Genomic DNA, 18,108 nt, shown 5'->3' with positions numbered 1-18,108 from the left:
ACATATTTTACTAGTTACTTTTTCCAAACCATGATTCCTGACTAAATGTATAATCAAGTGAAACATTATGAAGATTCATACACTGCATACAGTATATGTCTCACAACGCCAGGAAGTTTTTTATGTTCTATAAAATGGAGACAGCAACGATATAACAGTAATGTGAGTTATAATGTTAATATGTTGAATGTTTTATACTCTGTCATTGGCGTTCGCGATCGTCTTCTGGTAATTTCTAACAACGGTTTAAATTTTCGTTTAGGACTGTGGCTCCATCACTGGCATAATTGCACAAGAACGTGTCGTTCAGTTTTGAGTTCACTGGAAAATCATACTGAGTAAGTGCACAGTATAGTAATTGTACTTTTATTATGCCTAGACTATATGGTAATATTATTTGTGGTTGATAGTGTTAAAATGTAGTTTCTTTGTTATTGGCAATCTGTTTTCTCAAGTATGCATACTATACTAAGGTACTGTGGGGAAAAAATGCTTATAATTGTTTAGAAAATTATTTTAGGACTGTATACACCACCCTTGCCTTCACCTGCATCTCTCACAGTAAAGGGACGCTCATTCAGTTTTCAACTCCATTCAGAATCTTAGAGTAAGTGTGCATTCACTATTTTACAGATGTTACTTTCATTTGATTTATTTGCTGTATGGTACACTATTTTTGCTATGTGGTAATTGTGTTCTTTGTTTCGATAAATTAGTACTAGTATCAGTGAACATCATAATAATGTTAATAATGTAGTTTGTGTAAACAGTATGCTTTCTTTTTTATTTCAGATGTGAGAATAACAGTGTAAAAGAACCTGTTGCAAAGAGAGCCAAAGCAACACAGCCCACTTGGTCATGGAAATGGAGATTCCTGCCTGCACAAGAACCTGGACCCCAGCTAAGACCATGTGATGCACACTCTCCCATTAGTTATTTTATGTGATAGTTATATGTATTCTAAATAAACTACAAACAAAAAATATATACATTTCTTTTTTCCTCACATTCTTTCTTGTTGCAATTCCCTCTCAGTCACATACCTGACAGAAAGGCTCATTATGCAGCTCATTATGAGGGCCTTTGTCTTCTCAGGTGTGAATCACAGCATTATGCATGATCATTCACGCCTACTCGCATATACCTTTTCTACACAAAAAGTGTCTTAGAAAATTTTAATCAATATATTGTTTTCTGTGAATGAGTGAGTAAGATGATTTTCACATAATTTTGAAGCAAAAACTCTAGACTTCAAGATCTGTTCTCAAAAGTCTTGTGATCAAATGTTCTGTATGTGTTTTATGGCCTTGTTTCAGTGACTTTAAAATTTTAGTTTTTCACTAAGCATTGTTTTCTCAAAAACACAATCAGGTACATACATGCTGCTCACATATTATTGTAGCCCAGTTTGTGCTGATTACAGTGTTATTAAACTTTAGACATTAAAATGTTTGTAAGCAACTGAAAAAAGCACAAATGTCAGGGCATGTCAAAACTTTTCCAGGCCCCAAAACACCCTCGGACCCCAGAGGGTTAAGCTTTGCTTTTTAGCGCTCTGAGTGTGCTCTGGCTTACATGCCAGCTGCTCCTCCCAAAACCATGAGGAGAAACGCCACCTAGTTCCGTCAAACTTTACTTCTATTCCTCTACTTTAAATAATTTTCTTTTCCATTGACAGTTTTGTGTTCTGAGTTAAGTTTTGCCGCAACAACGTGTCTCCGAGGTGACTGCCTCAAAACTTCAACCAGCCCACAACTCAGCATCTTCAGCCAATGCCCAACCACTGGCTTCCCAAGATGCCACTTCAATGACTACTGAACTTCCAGCCAATCAGCAATCTCGGGAAACCCCCTTTCTTTAAGGACCACAACAAAGGGAACCCCCCTACACAGGCAACGCAAGTACCTCCAGATTCTAGCTGAACTAGTGCATTTAATATAAATTTTAACCTCATTGAGGAACTCAATGCGAGGAATAATTAAGTGATTGATGGTTGTTCAGGTCTAGGCAATTGCACATATTGCTATAAACTTGGGATTTCACATTTTCATTCTCTTAAACTCATTCTTTCCTCACTTTCTCTCTTCCTGCAACTTGTGTGAATGTGTAAGTGCGTGTGTTTATGTGCTAGACTAGTTTATATGTCTTAGATTTATCTAATAAAGCCTTATTTATATTGAAAAGAGAAGTATCTTGTGTTTTGTGCTTACAAGTTAATTTCTTTAACTGCCGATCTTGTTACTGTGCTAATAAATAGTGTTTTCACTATACTTGGGATATTAATATCCATTGCAGAATTTATGTTATACAGCTCGTTCAATGAATCGCTGGCCGACTCAGTGATCAGCCGTAAAACCGTGATTCTGTCTAAATTCCCTATAAAATCTTAAATGATTCCCTTTGAGCTAAATTGACCTGTTTCACTTACATATATACACACACACACACACACACACACATTAATATTGTGAAATAACAGTTTGAATATATTTTAAAATGCAATTTATTGCTGTGATGGCAAAGCTGAATTTTCAGCAGTCAGTATATATATACAGTGGGTACGGAAAGTGTTCAGACCCCTTTACATTTTTCACTCTTTGTTATATTGCAGCCATTTGCTAAAATCATTTAAGTTAATTTTTTTCCCTCAAAAGATGCAAATGTCACACGGTTCAATCTTCTGCATTCAAATGTGGTTTTCAAATGTCTTTCTGTTGTACAATCACATTACAAACACCTTATCAACCAAATATCAACTAGGAATGCACAGATACTGGATTTCTCAGCCAATACTGATATTTGGCTGATACCAAAAGAATCTCTCCCAACTAATGCTGTAAACTATTTAAAATTAGTTAAAATTAACAACAAAACTATTATTTAATATACATAATAATCACACTCAAAAATGTTGTACATACAAATCAATTGCACATAAATTAGCCTAGTTTTTAGAAAATCTTGTCTTCATGACAGATTTAATCAAACATACCATTTTAACTAGGGATGTACCGATACTATCTCTGAGTGGATTGAGCTTGTCGAGTGAATATATCTTTCTCACAGACATCACTGGAAAGTTTGTAGTTCGGTCGGATACAAAAACAAGTAAGTAAAACAATGCACAAGTTACTTAACGGTAGGGAGGGAGAGAGGGAGAGAGAAAGAGCGCGCAATTATGTTGTGTGATCTTTGATGTTCACTCACTTAGCACACGCATCATTTGGATTAAAACTAAATCGTAAAAATAAGACCATTTATAGGGGCATTCACTATAAACATCATTTATTTTCAACCTTAGGCATACATGACTTTCTGGCAAAAATGAAACTAACAGCCTGTGTGAAATGCGCTAGGCTGTACTACTGTCCTCTCATTCTGCACCAGTACAAATACGTTCCCGCGTTGCGCGTTTTGTTTGCTTGAGTGTTTCTGCATTATACGAGTGGCTTTGGAATATAAATCGCAGCATGTTTCAGATGAAAAAACGCGACTTCTATTTCTATTCACAGTTAGGAGATTTATAGCGAGTGGTTCCCTACATTATTACAGCAAAGCACGTGATTACAGTACTAAGCCGCTGCAATGGAGCAGCTCTAATGCTATTAAATTAAAGATGATGTACCATAGAGCAAAAAAATTAACAGTGAAAGTAACAAAAACTTGTAAAATACATTTTAATGGGCATAATTAAGTGTGAAAATAACCGAAGGATATACAGTCAAACCAAAAATTATTCAGAGACCAGATATAATTTTTTATATTTTTTTACTAGTGGGTGCAGGACACTATAGTTCATTTATGTAAGTGAGGATAGCAAAATAAAGTAAACTGTGACAATTCATACCCAAAAATTCTTCATACAATGGACTACCAGTAAGATTTATACAAATTTGGGACCAAAAATTATTCAGACCGAGTCTGGGAAAAAAACATTGAAGTTGAGGTTTGCATGAACCTGGATGACAGCATGCCCAGGAGACTACAGGCTGTCATTAAGGCTAATGCAAGTTAGCCTTAATGATAACCGAATCAAGTATCGGTATCGGTGCATCCCTAGCATGAACCTGGGTGACAGCATGTCCAGGAGACAACAGGCTGTCATTAAGGCTAATTGTCAGGGTCCCGCCCTGACAGCCATGTCTGTTCTGTCTTTGTTTAGCGTTTCCTTGTTTGTCTTGAGTCTGAGCACATGGCTTTGTCTTTATTTATGTTGGCCATGTGCTCCTCTCGTCATGCCCCCTTGTTTCCCTCTGCCACGCCCCCTTGTTTAGTCCTAGTCTAGTCCTCGTTAACTTGATTATGTCCACCTGTTCCTCATGTGCTCTGCTCCTTTATAGTGTGCCTCTTTCCTCATGTCTTTTTTTGGTTGATTGTAATCTATTACATACCTTTCTATCAAAGTTATCTGACATTATCAACCTGAATTTGTTCTGACACAGTTTAACTCTCAGTTCTTATCATATTGTATTACAATTTTCTAAACTATAGCGAATAAACTGTGATAATGTGAGAAATGTTGGTGTCTGAATAAATTTTGGTTTGACTGTTTTTATTTGATAAATGAAGTTAACCAACTAACATTATACATACTCTTTTGGTTTCTGTACCCAATATTTAAAAAATGTACAAATGCAATAAAAATATTGGTATGGTACTCGGTATCGGCAAGTACCAAAAATAAAAGTATCGGTATCGGGCCAGTACAGGAAAAAGTGTTATCGGTGCATCCCTAATATATATATATGTATATTGTGGCAAGCCAATGTGGGAAGGAGGAACCCCAGACCAAAGGATCAGGTCCCGGTTAAGAAAAGTCATCAATCATGAGTACTTCCACCTGCTCACCCTCCAGACATGGAACCACCCACAGCTGTAGCCAATGATTGCCTAATGGAGGTCATCATAAAGCTAAGATCTCTGCTTCAGTCTGTTGTTGGTGGCCCCAGGACAAGATGCTGAAACTTTGGATGGCTTAGACCAGACCAGCTGAAACGTAACCAGAGACAACCGGCTGAAGAGTAAAAAGGGTGAATCTTGTCATGTGTTGCTTACTGACCTGCCTTCCTTCTGCTCTGTCTCCCTTCTGAAGGAGGCCCTGTGGTGAAACGGACATAGGGAACACAGCCAACAAAGACAACGAAGATACCCCAGACCGGGAAGAACCCAGGTTTCAGTTTAGATTCCTTGTTGAACCTCCTATTTTCTTGGTTGAATAAAAAACATAAGTTTTTGTTAACGCCGCATCGGCCTCTCTTGTGGTTATGTTTTGTGGCAACTAAAACCGAATTTTGCCCTAGGACATCACATTTGGTGGAGAATGCGGGCATAGAGGTCAGCTCTTAAGTGGCCACAAAACTATACCCAGATAAGCACAGAATGGAAGCTGCCATTAATGCCTTGCTGACCAGTCATGCCAAACAGAGGGAGGAGCTATGTGCCCTCAGGGAGGCAGTTACCACAATGTGTCACGTCCTGTCCAAAACCAGGGACACAATAGACCCAGGGAGGGTCCTCACTAAGCAGACTCCGGATGATGATGTTAAAGCTTACTTGGAGGTGTTTTAGAGAACTGCAATCAGAGAGAAATGGCCTGAAAGAGCCTGGGGCACCCTGTTGGTACCTTTTTTGAGAGGGGAAGCCCAAAGAGCCTGTCAAGATCTGCCGGCTAAAGATGCAACTGATTATGTGAAGTTAAAGAGGGCAATCTTATCCCACTATGGGCATAGCCTCCCTGCTTGTGCTTAACGTTTCCATGCATGGACTTTTGATCCGACTCAGCTAGTGAGACCTCAGACAGCCACACTGACCCGATTTACAAAGGCTTGGCTCACTACAGGGGAAGGCCCCCCAGTGGTGGAAAGAATTGTGCTGGACCGTTGCATTCGCTCCCTGCCAGCTGAGGCAAAGCGTTATGCTGCACAAACCAGTCCTGCTGACATTGAGACTCTGACAGCCCTATTGGAAAACCATCAGGTGACGTTGGAGGTAATGAAAGTGAACCGTCAGGATCTATCGAGAATGGGCCGTCTCATTACCAAAGGAGAAAGAGGGGGGCCACCGAAAAACCAGGGGGGCTCTCAGTTGGCAAGGTCAGTAACACCAGCCCAGGCCCCAATCCCACCTCTCTGGCAGCCCTCCGGCATCCAAAACCCACAAAAGTGTTACTCCTGTGGACAGGAAGGCCACCTCTCCTGGAGTTGTCCAGGAAGAGAAGAATCCTTGCCCTTGGCAGACACTGGTAATAAAGCATGTCACTATGGGATGACCTGTTGGGCAAGCCAGGGGACAACAGCCCCCATATTCCAGTAAGAGTGGCCAACCAAGACAAAGAAGCCCTACTAGACTCAGGTTACCCTAGTACAGCCTGAATATGCACTAGGGCCAAAAGCCCCCCCCCCCTGCCTACCAGTACCAGTCCTGTTAGGTAGGGACTGCCCAGTATATGAGCGTTATTGGCCTCTAGGTCCCAGAAAAACCCCTCCAAGGCCTAAAAGCCGGGTAAAGCGAAGTGTTGAAAAACCTCAGTCCTTCCAGGTGTTTGCAGCACCTTCAGACCAGCAGTCAGGGAGTGAGTCGCTGACCCCAGAAAGCGGTGTATTAAATGTCCCTCCTGAAGATGAAGCAGAGACTCCCTCAAACTGTGACAACTTCTCTGAGTTCCCCCAAGCAGATGTGTTGGAAAGGGATAGGCCTGGGCAATTTGGCACAGCTCAGCTGCAAGACCCTAACCTCGAACAGGCTTGGAAAAGAATCAAGGCTGTGGATGACCAGTTACTAGAGGGGGTGAGTGAACTAACTTATCCACATTTTGCTGTTAAAAATAACTTATGGTACCAAGTCATTAAGACTGAAGGGGAGGTTGTTGAACAGCTCCTGGTACCTAAACCCTATATCTCCAGAGTGTTGTACTTGGCTCACTCCATTCTCTTGGGTGCCCACCTGGGAACAGAGAAGACATACGAACGCATACTGAGGAGGTTTTACTGGCCAGGGCTGAAGCGAGCAGTTGAAGATTACTGCCGACAGTGTGTAACTTGCCAGAAGACCAGGCCCAAGGTAATCTATTGCAACCTATTGGTTCCTTTACCCATTATTGAGACTCCATACCACAGAATTGCGATGGACATCATGGGGCCACTGCCCAAATTCAGCCGGGGCTATCGATACATTTTGGTAATCCTGGATTATGCCACTCGGTATCCAGAGGCCATACCCCTACGGGCAGCAACTGCTAAAGCAGTGGCCAGAGAGATATTCCTTCTTTTCAGCCGAGTGGGCATTGTGGACGAGATTCTAACAGACCAGGGTACCTGCTTCATGTCCAAAGTCCTGAAAGAGATGTGTAAACTCTTCAAGGTGAGCCAGATTCGTACCTCTGTTTATCATCTATAGACTGACGGGTTGGTCGAGAGGTTTAATCAGACCTTAAAGCTAATGTTGAGAAAAGTGATTAAGGTGGATGGGAAAAACTGGGATCAGTGGCTGCCTTATGTGCTGTACTCCATAAGGGAAGTACCACAGAGCTCCACTGGATTTTCCCCATTTGAACTCCTCTATGGGCGAAGGCCAAGAGGGATGATGGATATTGCCAAAGAGGTCTCAGAGAACCAACCATCGCCACATCGCTCTGTGGTAGAACATGTGGAACAGATGCACCAACGGATTACTCAGGTGTGGCCAATTGTTCGAGAGCACATGAAACAGGCACAAGAGGCCCAGGCACGATTCTACAACAGAGGGGCCCAGCTAAGAGAGTTCCAACCAGGAGGAAAGGTTATGGTGTTGGTCCCTATGCATGAATGCAAGTTTCTCGCCAAGTGACATGGGCTGTATCAAGTAGTTGAACGAGTGGGTCTAGTGAACTATAAGATAAGGCAGCACAGTCTGCGCCGGATCCACCAGATTTATCATGTGAATTTACTCAAGAAGTGGTATGAGCCAGAACGATGTCTACTTTCCACACTGTCATCCCAAGTCCTCTCCCAAGGGCCTGTGAAAGTGGAGATGGGAGCCCAAGTGACCCCAGCCCAAAAACAAGACCTCCGGGAGTTGGTAAGCCAACATTCAGATGTATTCTACCAGGACGGACCACAGTGGTCTACCATGACATAGTAACAGAACCTGGGAGGAAAGTGAGGAAGGAAGTAAGGAAGATGTTGGACCTAAACATCATTAAAGAATCCAACAGTGCATGGTCAAGCCCAATTGTTTTAGTCCCCAAGCCCGATGGCAGTGTAAGATTTTTAATGATTTTAGAAAATTGAATGAAATCTCACACTTTGATGCTTATCCTATGCCCAGAGTTGATGAGCTTATTGAGCGCCTGGGGCCAGTCCGCTTCGTATCCACTCTGGACCTGAATAAGCAGTACTGGCAGGTCCCCTTAACTGACCAGGCTAAGGAAAAGACGGCATTCTCCACTCCTGATGGGTTATTTCAATATCGGGTTCTACCGTTTGGGGTCCACAGGGCACTTCCAACCTTCCAAATATAAATTGGGATTAGAAGAGGCAGAATATCTTGGGTTCACCATTGGACGTGGTAATGTTCAACCTCGGAGACGAAAGACAGACACAATCTCCAAGTGGTCAAGACCGGTAACAAAGAAACAAGTAAAAACATTCCTGGGTCTGGTTGGATATTACCGTCAGTTTATCCCAAACTTTGCAACACTTGCAGCTCCATTGCATGACTTGACCAAAAACCACCTACCTCACCATGTCGTCTGGTCTGCTGAAGCAGAACAGGCCTTTTCCTCTCTTAAGCAGGCTCTAGGTGAGAACCCGGTGTTGGTTACTCCAGACTTCCAACAACCCTTCATTGTCCAAACTGATGCCTCAGAGACGGGCTTGGGAACAGTCCTTTCACAGCTGAGAAATGGAGAAGAACATCCCATTACGTTCATCAGCCGTATGTTACTCAAATATGAATGTAATTATTCAACAGTGGAGAAAGAATGCTTGGCCATCAGGTGGGCCCTCAAAAAGCCAAAATATTACTTGCTGGGGATTTACCCTTATTACTGACCATGCTCCTCTGAAATGGATGTCCACTGCAAAGGACTCTAACGCTCGTGTCACATGTTGGTTCTTGGATCTACAGGACTTCTGCTTCAGATTGGAGCATCGAGGGGGAAAACTGCAAGGAAATGTGGACCACCTGTCACGGATGGAGGAGTGCCTTAGGTCGGTTGCTCCCGGTGATAGCCTTGAGCTGAGGAGGGGAATGTGTGGCAAAAAAATAATAATCATAAAGCTAGGATCTCTGCTTCAGTCTGTTGTTGGTGGCCCCAGGACAAGATGCTGAAACTTTGGATGCCTTAGACCAGACCAGCTGAAAAGTAGCTGAAAAGTAACTAGAGACAACCGGCTGAAGAGCAAAAAGGGTGAATCTGTTGCTTACTGACCTGCCTTCCTTCTGCTCAGTCTCCCTTCTGAAGGTGGCCCTGTGGTGAAACGGACATAGGCAACACAGCCAACAAAGTCAACTAAGATACCCTAGACTGGGAAGAACCTAAATTCCAGTTTAGATTCCTAGTTGACCCTCCTATATTCTTGGTTGAATAAAAACATCCGTTTTTGTTAACTCCGCATCGGCCTCTCTTGTGGTTATGTTTTGTGGCAACTAAAACCTAATTTCGCCGTAGGACATCACAATATATATATATATATATATATATATATATATACGGAGCTGGGTAGATTACTTAGAAATTGAAGTCCATTACAGATTACATGATGAAAACTGTAGTTAGTAATGTTAGATTACTTTTTATCTACCTATGTACATACATACACAGTAATACTGTAAAATAAGTTTAAATATATTTTAAAATGCAATTCATTCCTATGATTGCAAAGCTGAATTTTCAGCAATCATTACTCCAGTCTTTAGTGTCACGATACTTCAGAAATCATTCTAATATGCTGATTTGCTGCTTAAACATTTCTTATTATAATAATTTAAAATATGTTGAAAATAGCTGTACTGCTTAATATTTTGTAGAAACCATAATACATTGCATGTATTTGAAATAGAAATATTTTTATAAATGTAAACAATTTAAACTATTTAACTGTCACTCAAGACCAATGCATTAGTGTACCCTTGTTGAGTAATTTCTTTAAAATAAATCAATAAAATCTTTCTAACCCCAAACATTTTAGCAGTAGTGTATATTTTGTGATTTGATTAAATTGACCTATAGCTGTACGCCGCTATTTTCATCCATCCCTCATTTTTGGTCTCTAGAAGATAAGGAGGCTTTTTTTCATGGGCAGACGCTTATCTTATTCCTATGGTGCAGACAGATAGCAGCTGAAGTGAGACAGATGAGATTAGGCAAAAGTAAAAGCACAGGATACTACTCTGAAAATGTTTCCCACTACGTTACTGCTCATCCTCGATGGGAGCCAGCAGAACAGGTAGTGGGCACAATCCCATAAAATTGCCCCTAATATGGGCCGCTGGACTGACAGCTGTCTCTCCACACAGTGTCTCTGTACCATCCCAGAGAATGCTGCTGCCCTTGAATGCCCATGTTCCATGATTCAACACTGCTCAAAGCAAATATTTTAATTATTAATTAACAACTCATTTTATAATGCAGTTGCATTTTGTGGTTGTTAAAGAGAGTGAAACACACTGGAAAGGTATAATAGTTGACCCCAGGAACGTACATTACAAAAGCAAACAGGAAAAGTTTGACATGAAGTGACATATCAATCTGACTTTTTCTGTGTTTAAGTGCTATAATCGGGTCCCAGTGCATCTACCAACCCAAGAAACGTGAAAAAGAACAACCCAGTAACTTTCTCTGCAAGCTTGTGAAAAATGAGCCGTTCAGATTTTGCTTCCCTCGTGACATAGAAAGGGGAAGTTATTATAATATTACCACCCCTTAATCTGCAACTTTTCACCCAATGGCGCTGCCATTGTGTTTTCGCAAGAGACAATAGTGTACCAGTTCTAACGCCATGGCGAAAGTTCGAGCAAAGCATACTAACTGTTCTGTCTTTGGCTGCAAAGACGAGCACAGAACACTGTTTAGACTCCCAGCCTCAGAGGAGACAAGAGCGCAGTGGATTTCTTACACGGAAAACACAGGATCACAAGCTGATCTCCTCAACAATGTGTCCGCTTCACTTTGAAACACGCAGCGAAAACAGACTTGATGAAGGGATTAAGCCATATCCGGTTTTAGTTCATTTGACAGATAGTGTGTCAAAGCATAATGGCCCAATACACAACTTTAAAGACCTTTTATGTTAGAATAAGAAGTTTAAATATATTTTAAAAACTACACTATTTGAGCGGAAGACCTATCATTTCATATCATCATGTGACCATGATAATATCGAGACATTTTTGCTATCGCGATATCACAATATTGATAATACCGTTACATCCCTACATGATTTCTTTCCAAGCTGTTTACCTTCACAGACATAACTGACTGTTTTTGTAACTTGTGTGTTTTTAATATAAACTTGTGTTTATTTGAGAGTTTAAGTGCAATAAGACATGAAAGAGAACTTAGTTTAGTACTCACATGCCATGTGACAGCCACTTTTTGTGCATGTGCTTTGGATGTGTGCGCTCAGAAAACCGTATATCATAAGTTTAAACTAATATGGCTTGAAATGCATGATTTTAGCACGATAGATATGATAATCAAAACCAAACTGATGTTTTGTATCAGAGTATCTGAGGTAAGAGCTGTTAAGACCACAGCCCTATTCTGGAAAAGGTATATATTCTATAATATCCTTATTGTCACATTTGATCAAATTAACGGGTTCTTGCTGAAAAAAAAATCTCACTGACCCCAAACTTTTTAATGGTACAGTATATAAAACAAGTCAAAGAGCTTTATGTGAAATTTTATAAAAATATCACAAGTTGAATAACACAAGTCAATGGAAAGTCCTCACCATGATAGATACTGTATATACAGTACAAATGTGTGCATGTGTGTTTATGCCAATACTGGAAATGTAGCGGATTATTCATGTATTCATTGATAAAAGGGCAGACAAGCTTCTTTCTCAAGTAACTGTCAAACTGTCACAAAATGACTCACTCTCAGAAACAAACAGACCCAAAAATATCATAAATGCTAAACGTCTCAAAGAAGTTTGTGTGTATGAAGGAAAGACAGAGAGCTTAAAAGGAATTGAAAGTGCCACTGTGTGTTTGGCTACTGAGGCTGCTGTGAGCAACTTTCCACTGCTAACCTTCCTATTAGCATAATGCTAATGAGCGGTTGAGTTCAGGTCCCCTTGATGAGGGCAACAGCCTAAAACAATATTACTCATCTGTTCTGCATGCCACACTAAAGGGGGGAAGGATGTAAACAAAAAAACAAAAACAGAAATGTTGAATGTGATTTTTCCTCCTGTTTTTCTGCACTTCTTTCATTGACACCATCACAGTGTAAAACAAGCAGACTGATGTGATAGACAGAGGCGAGAGTGTTTTGTTTTACACATGTGATGATGAGTAAGTAACTATTTGCAACAGTCTTTAAGAAGGCCTACTGAATGGTTATTTCAATTACATTAATGCTTCCTAAAGCACTGTGGAGTCACCATGGTATAGTGATGTATCAGATGATAATAGCATTTGTATATACCACTGTACTAAATAATTATCGTATTTAAGTATTTTGTTGAATACCACAGTATTACTGTTGTACTCTATGTTTCCAAAAAGCGTTGTAATACCTAGTTTACAGTATTTTTATTTCAGTCTAAAGTTACGGTCGCATTAGCTAAAGTTCAGCAAAATTTTGCGGCTAAAAAGGTTAATAGTGTAGTTACACAGAGTATGAGTACACAGATCATTTTCAAACCAAGCACATTTCTATTGGTCAACACAGCAAATTTGTGTGACCAACTTGAACCCGTTATGAAATCTGCATAGTCAAATCTTGCGCCCTTACATGAAATTTCTCTCTTCTTATTCTCTTACTATTGCAATAATTGGATTTTGACTCAAATTGATTTTTTGCAGAACAATGGTAAATTTGTTCGCATCTTAACAATAGACACTAATGTGAGATGATTATTTGTGTTTACCTGCACCTCTCGAGCATGGTAAGCGATGATTAGTCCAAGAAGAATGACGGTGGAAAGGCTGATAAGACACTTCAACGCCAGTGAATACATGGAGCTCTGTAAAACATATGCAAATAATGTTATTAGCACACTCACCATTATTATTTTACAGAGAAATATTTATTTTGAGATGCTAACCCTTAATGTTCCCAAAGAAAATAAAGAGGTAGTTCAGTCAAAAATGAAATGTCTTACATTATGTCGTTCTAAACTCATGTGACTGACATGATGTAAACTACAAAATGAGCAAATCTGAAAAAGTTGTTTTTCTTCATGCAGTTTCAGTGAATGGGGACTGAAGTTTTCAAGCTTCAAAAGAATGAAAAAGCACCAGACGCATTATAAAAATTATCCATATGACTTCTGAAGTCATACAGTAGATTTGTGTGATGACCAGATGGAAGGTTTTAATCATGTGATAAAATGTCCTGCAATGAGATCAGATCAGAGACTGACAGATGTTACTTTCTTCATTAATAATAACTGAAATTTCACACAAAACTATTATATGGCATCAGAAGATCTGGAATATACACTACTGTTCGTGGTGTGGGGTCAGTAGGATAAAAAAATTTTTTTAAAAAAGGAAATCTTATTTAGTGCAAGAAAGCATTAAATTGATCAAATGGGACGACAGTAAAGGCATTTATAATGTTACATTTCTATAAAAAAAAAATTCTTTCTACTTTCCATTTCTATTAATCTTGAAAAAAGGCATCATGGTTTCAACAAAAATAATAAGAACCACAACCGTTTTCAACATTGATAATAATAAGAAATAATTCTTAAGCAAATCAGCATATTAGAATGATTTCTAAATGATCATGTCACACTGAAGACTGGAGTAATGTTGCTGAAAATTCAGCTTTGCCATCACAGGAATACATTACATTTAAATATATTAAAACTAAAAAAACAGTAATAAAACTTGTACTATTTGACTGTTTTACTGTATTTTAGACCAAACAAATGCAGCCTTGGTGAGAATAAGACACTTCTTTCAAAAACATACAAATTAATGGGCCTTTTCCAACCTCTTCGAAGCTTGACAGCCCCACTCCTCACACACTATCATGTTATACAAATGTGATATTGTTAAAAAAATTCACCTTTTGTGTTCTACATAAGACAAATCATCCTAAATGAGTAAATGATGACATAATTTTCATTTTTAATTTTTTAAAAAAGGAAATCTTATTTAGTGCAAGAAAGCATTAAATTGATCAAATGGGACGACAGTAAAGGCATTTATAATGTTACATTTCTATAAAAAAAAAAATTCTTTCTACTTTCCATTTCTATTAATCTTGAAAAAAGGCATCATGGTTTCAACAAAAATAATAAGAACCACAACCGTTTTCAACATTGATAATAATAAGAAATAATTCTTAAGCAAATCAGCATATTAGAATGATTTCTAAATGATCATGTCACACTGAAGACTGGAGTAATGTTGCTGAAAATTCAGCTTTGCCATCACAGGAATACATTACATTTAAATATATTAAAACTAAAAAAACAGTAATAAAACTTGTACTATTTGACTGTTTTACTGTATTTTAGACCAAACAAATGCAGCCTTGGTGAGAATAAGACACTTCTTTCAAAAACATACAAATTAATGGGCCTTTTCCAACCTCTTCGAAGCTTGACAGCCCCACTCCTCACACACTATCATGTTATACAAATGTGATATTGTTAAAAAAATTCACCTTTTGTGTTCTACATAAGACAAATCATCCTAAATGAGTAAATGATGACATAATTTTCATTTTTAGATCAACTATCTCTTTAAAAAAGAAATGAACAGCACAATCACAGCATGTGCATCTGTGCCATAGTCTGCCAAGACATTTTTAGTGTCTTTTTATAATCTATGGATTACATGCACATCACTTCCAATCACACCATACACACACAATGTCATGGTTACTCAAATGTGTGTCTGCCTGTGTGTGATTGCAGGGATCTCAACTTGACACCTAGAAATACACTACTACCTGCTGCACTCATCACAGTTTTCATTTAACACACACACACACACACACACACACAGCTTGCTTAAACTCTCCCCTGACTAAAAAGCAAAAGATTTAAATTGTTTCCAGCCTGAGCCTCGATGTTGTCCAGCTGAACCACACACATTATTAGATTGGCCACCCGTGGGTCTAATTTAAGGCTCCGTACTGGAAGCATTATTCTACCCGGACAGACAGACAGTGGTGTCTGGGGACCCACAGCTCCTCAAACAGTCTCTCATTCTCACACTGACACACACCCACACACATATATATAAATACACAGGGCTCCTAACTGGAGCACATACACACTGTACCCATCCAGGGGCTAACAGCTTATCAATACAGCAACTTCTGTGTTTCAGTCTCTGTCAGGCTTCCAAACGAATCTTAGAGATGATTTTCTCTAATGGGTGGAAAGATTTATTGGCCCTATAAGCTCAATGTGATTTATCCGAACAGGACATGTTCCTTCATCAACGTCACTGTTGGTCCTGAAACAACATCAGGGATTCTGGCCATGTTGGTTATTGTTATTGTTAAAGCTATGACTGTCCGGAAACTAACTTTAATGCACAAAAAACATAAAAAAATACGCACAGACGATAATACGAATGCACAGGTGAACTTGAACTAAGGTACAGGCTAGTCAGAATGCATAACTCACATTGTGAATAAGCCATTTCTGTAACAACAAACCACACATAATGAAGTCTCTGAAATAAAGAAAATAACATGCATAAAGCATGAAGAATTCATAACACTAACTTCTAAAAATTAAGTAGGTTAGGTTAGGTTACTTTATTTACACCCGCAGGTAAATTTGTTTTGCAGTAAAATGAATGACGTCTATTCCTTGACACACAATTTCAAAACACATATAAAAACATAATATAACACAACAAAATAACAATAACATGATACAAGTGCTCAAGACTCTACCACTCAGAAACTTATCATAAATTATATAAATTTATATAATTATATAAATAATATAGCTATAAAAATACTAATGCTAATACTAAATAGTAATACTAAAAATACTGATACTTCAATATGATCATTATAGGCAGTTATTTTAAGAGCAATAAGGACCTTTTATTGTTTTATGTTGATAAATATTTTATATTTGATACAATTTTCAAAATTGACATTTCTAAATTTGACACATTTATGTCATTCAACACATTTTATCTTTGTTACTAAAATGATATACCAATTCAATATAAATAAAATGGATTAAATTATTTATATAATTAATAACATATTACAGTATAATATAATGTAATATATTACATTACATTATAAATAATTTTATAAATAACAAGGGTGAGACCTTTGGCCTGGTCCTTTTGTAATGAGCGCTGCTGTGAAATATTGACTAAATTAAAAGGAAATTTCTAAGACCTACTAAAAAACTATAAATATGTGAGCCATGACATGTCAGACATCTTTACTGGAGGCTTTTTGTTGAGGATGCTAACTATACTTAATGCATATGCGGTCATGAAGGTCAGAACTTCAATCTCGCTCTCCTCTCACTTCCCCCCAGCCTCTCTTCTCGCTCTCCCTGCGTGACTGAGTTTTTTTTTCTTCTTCTGTTTTTGATGATGTGTTACCAACATACTAAGTGAGTCCTCCTTGTCTGTGACATGACTATCATAGCTCATGTTATATATAAGTGTGTGAAGGGAGAGTATGACGACCAGACTCATGGCTAGATTAGCAGTTATCGATCCAGGTCATGATGGACACCATGCAGAGCTAATAGGCTTTCTGAGCTCCATTAACTCCATCAGCATTCTCTTGCACGCTTCCTTTCATTTCTCCTCCATCTATTCAGCATCCTTTCTTTACTTCTCCCTGGTCCTTTCATAAACACCGAACAAATCGGCTCTGACGTCTGAATACACAGTCATCTTCGAGCCTTCTGTCTGTCACGAACACGCTCGCGCACAAACGCACGCACACACTCGCAGTTGAATGTACTGCCACAAATGCACACAGTCATCTGTGATTCTAATGTAATTACTTCCTTGTTAGAAAACACTCTCTGTCTTTAGATGCCTCACCTCTCCTTTTCTCCTCTCTCTTATCACCCCTCCTTTCTCACTCTTTCTCTCTCCTTCTCTGAATCACCCCTCCTCTATCTGTTCTCTCTCTCTCTTGTATGGTGTTTGAATGTCTCTTACTCATATTCGAGGTAAAGGAGTTTGTGCTGATTTGTGAGGGGGGTTCAGCCTCCGTCGCCAGGAAGTCTATTCCTTATATGGATATGTTTTTCTGTATATGTGGTGATTTTATACAAAACACATGTTCTTGGGAAAAACATCCTGTATGGGTATGTCCCCCTATCTTCATTGGTTAAGAGGATGAAACTCCCCTCGACATATGCCTATATAAGATCTGTATTTCTATGAATAAATTGAAGTATTGAGAATACATGGACTGTGTGTTTTCTTACTTCCCGGCCGTATTTACACTTGCTAAGGAGACTGAGAAAATTTCACGGTGGCAAAGAGAATATCGAGGGACCAAATTGTTATTTATTAACATTCCTCTTGTTTCAATTTCTTCATTTACCACTGATGTTGGGTGAAGTGACTCATGTAGCCTCTGAGTAAAATCATGGATGGTCTTTGGGGTTTTATGGCTTAAGAGACCCCTTTTAGCCTTTGACATTTGCATATAAATTACAGTCCTGGCCACAGATTCTACATTTATATGGGTGCTAAATTGTCAAATGGTTCCCCCCACTATCAAGGAGATGCTAAGCAGTCTACCACTATCATCTCCCCATCTGACTTCAAACAGTTTCCAAAGAAAAACTTTGCACCAATCCTCCAGACCGGCCATAAACATGCAAATGGGCCATAAAGGGAGACAAAGAAAACTTCTCCTACTCAAAAATTCACGCCTGGTATTGGCTATTCCACCCAAAGGTGGGTGTGGATAGGAACTATGAAACT

The 18,108-nt window shown here is 39.0% G+C and overlaps 1 protein-coding gene across 1 annotated transcript in view; it reads right to left on the bottom strand.

The window, feature by feature from the left end:
• kcnn3 (potassium intermediate/small conductance calcium-activated channel, subfamily N, member 3) overlaps positions 1-18,108 on the bottom strand; it is a 100,734-nt gene that overhangs the window by 65,768 nt on the left and 16,858 nt on the right. The window contains exon 3 of the mRNA XM_016285343.1: positions 13,083-13,178. Coding sequence (XP_016140829.1) covers positions 13,083-13,178 — 96 coding nt within the window. The remainder of the gene's footprint in view (positions 1-13,082; positions 13,179-18,108) is intronic.

This window comes from Sinocyclocheilus grahami, unplaced genomic scaffold (assembly GCF_001515645.1).
Source record: "Sinocyclocheilus grahami isolate Dianchi unplaced genomic scaffold, SAMN03320097.WGS_v1.1 scaffold11.1, whole genome shotgun sequence".
Lineage (NCBI taxonomy): Eukaryota > Metazoa > Chordata > Actinopteri > Cypriniformes > Cyprinidae > Sinocyclocheilus > Sinocyclocheilus grahami.
Note: the sequence above shows the minus strand (reverse complement) of the source record. Positions and strands in the feature narration are given on the sequence as shown.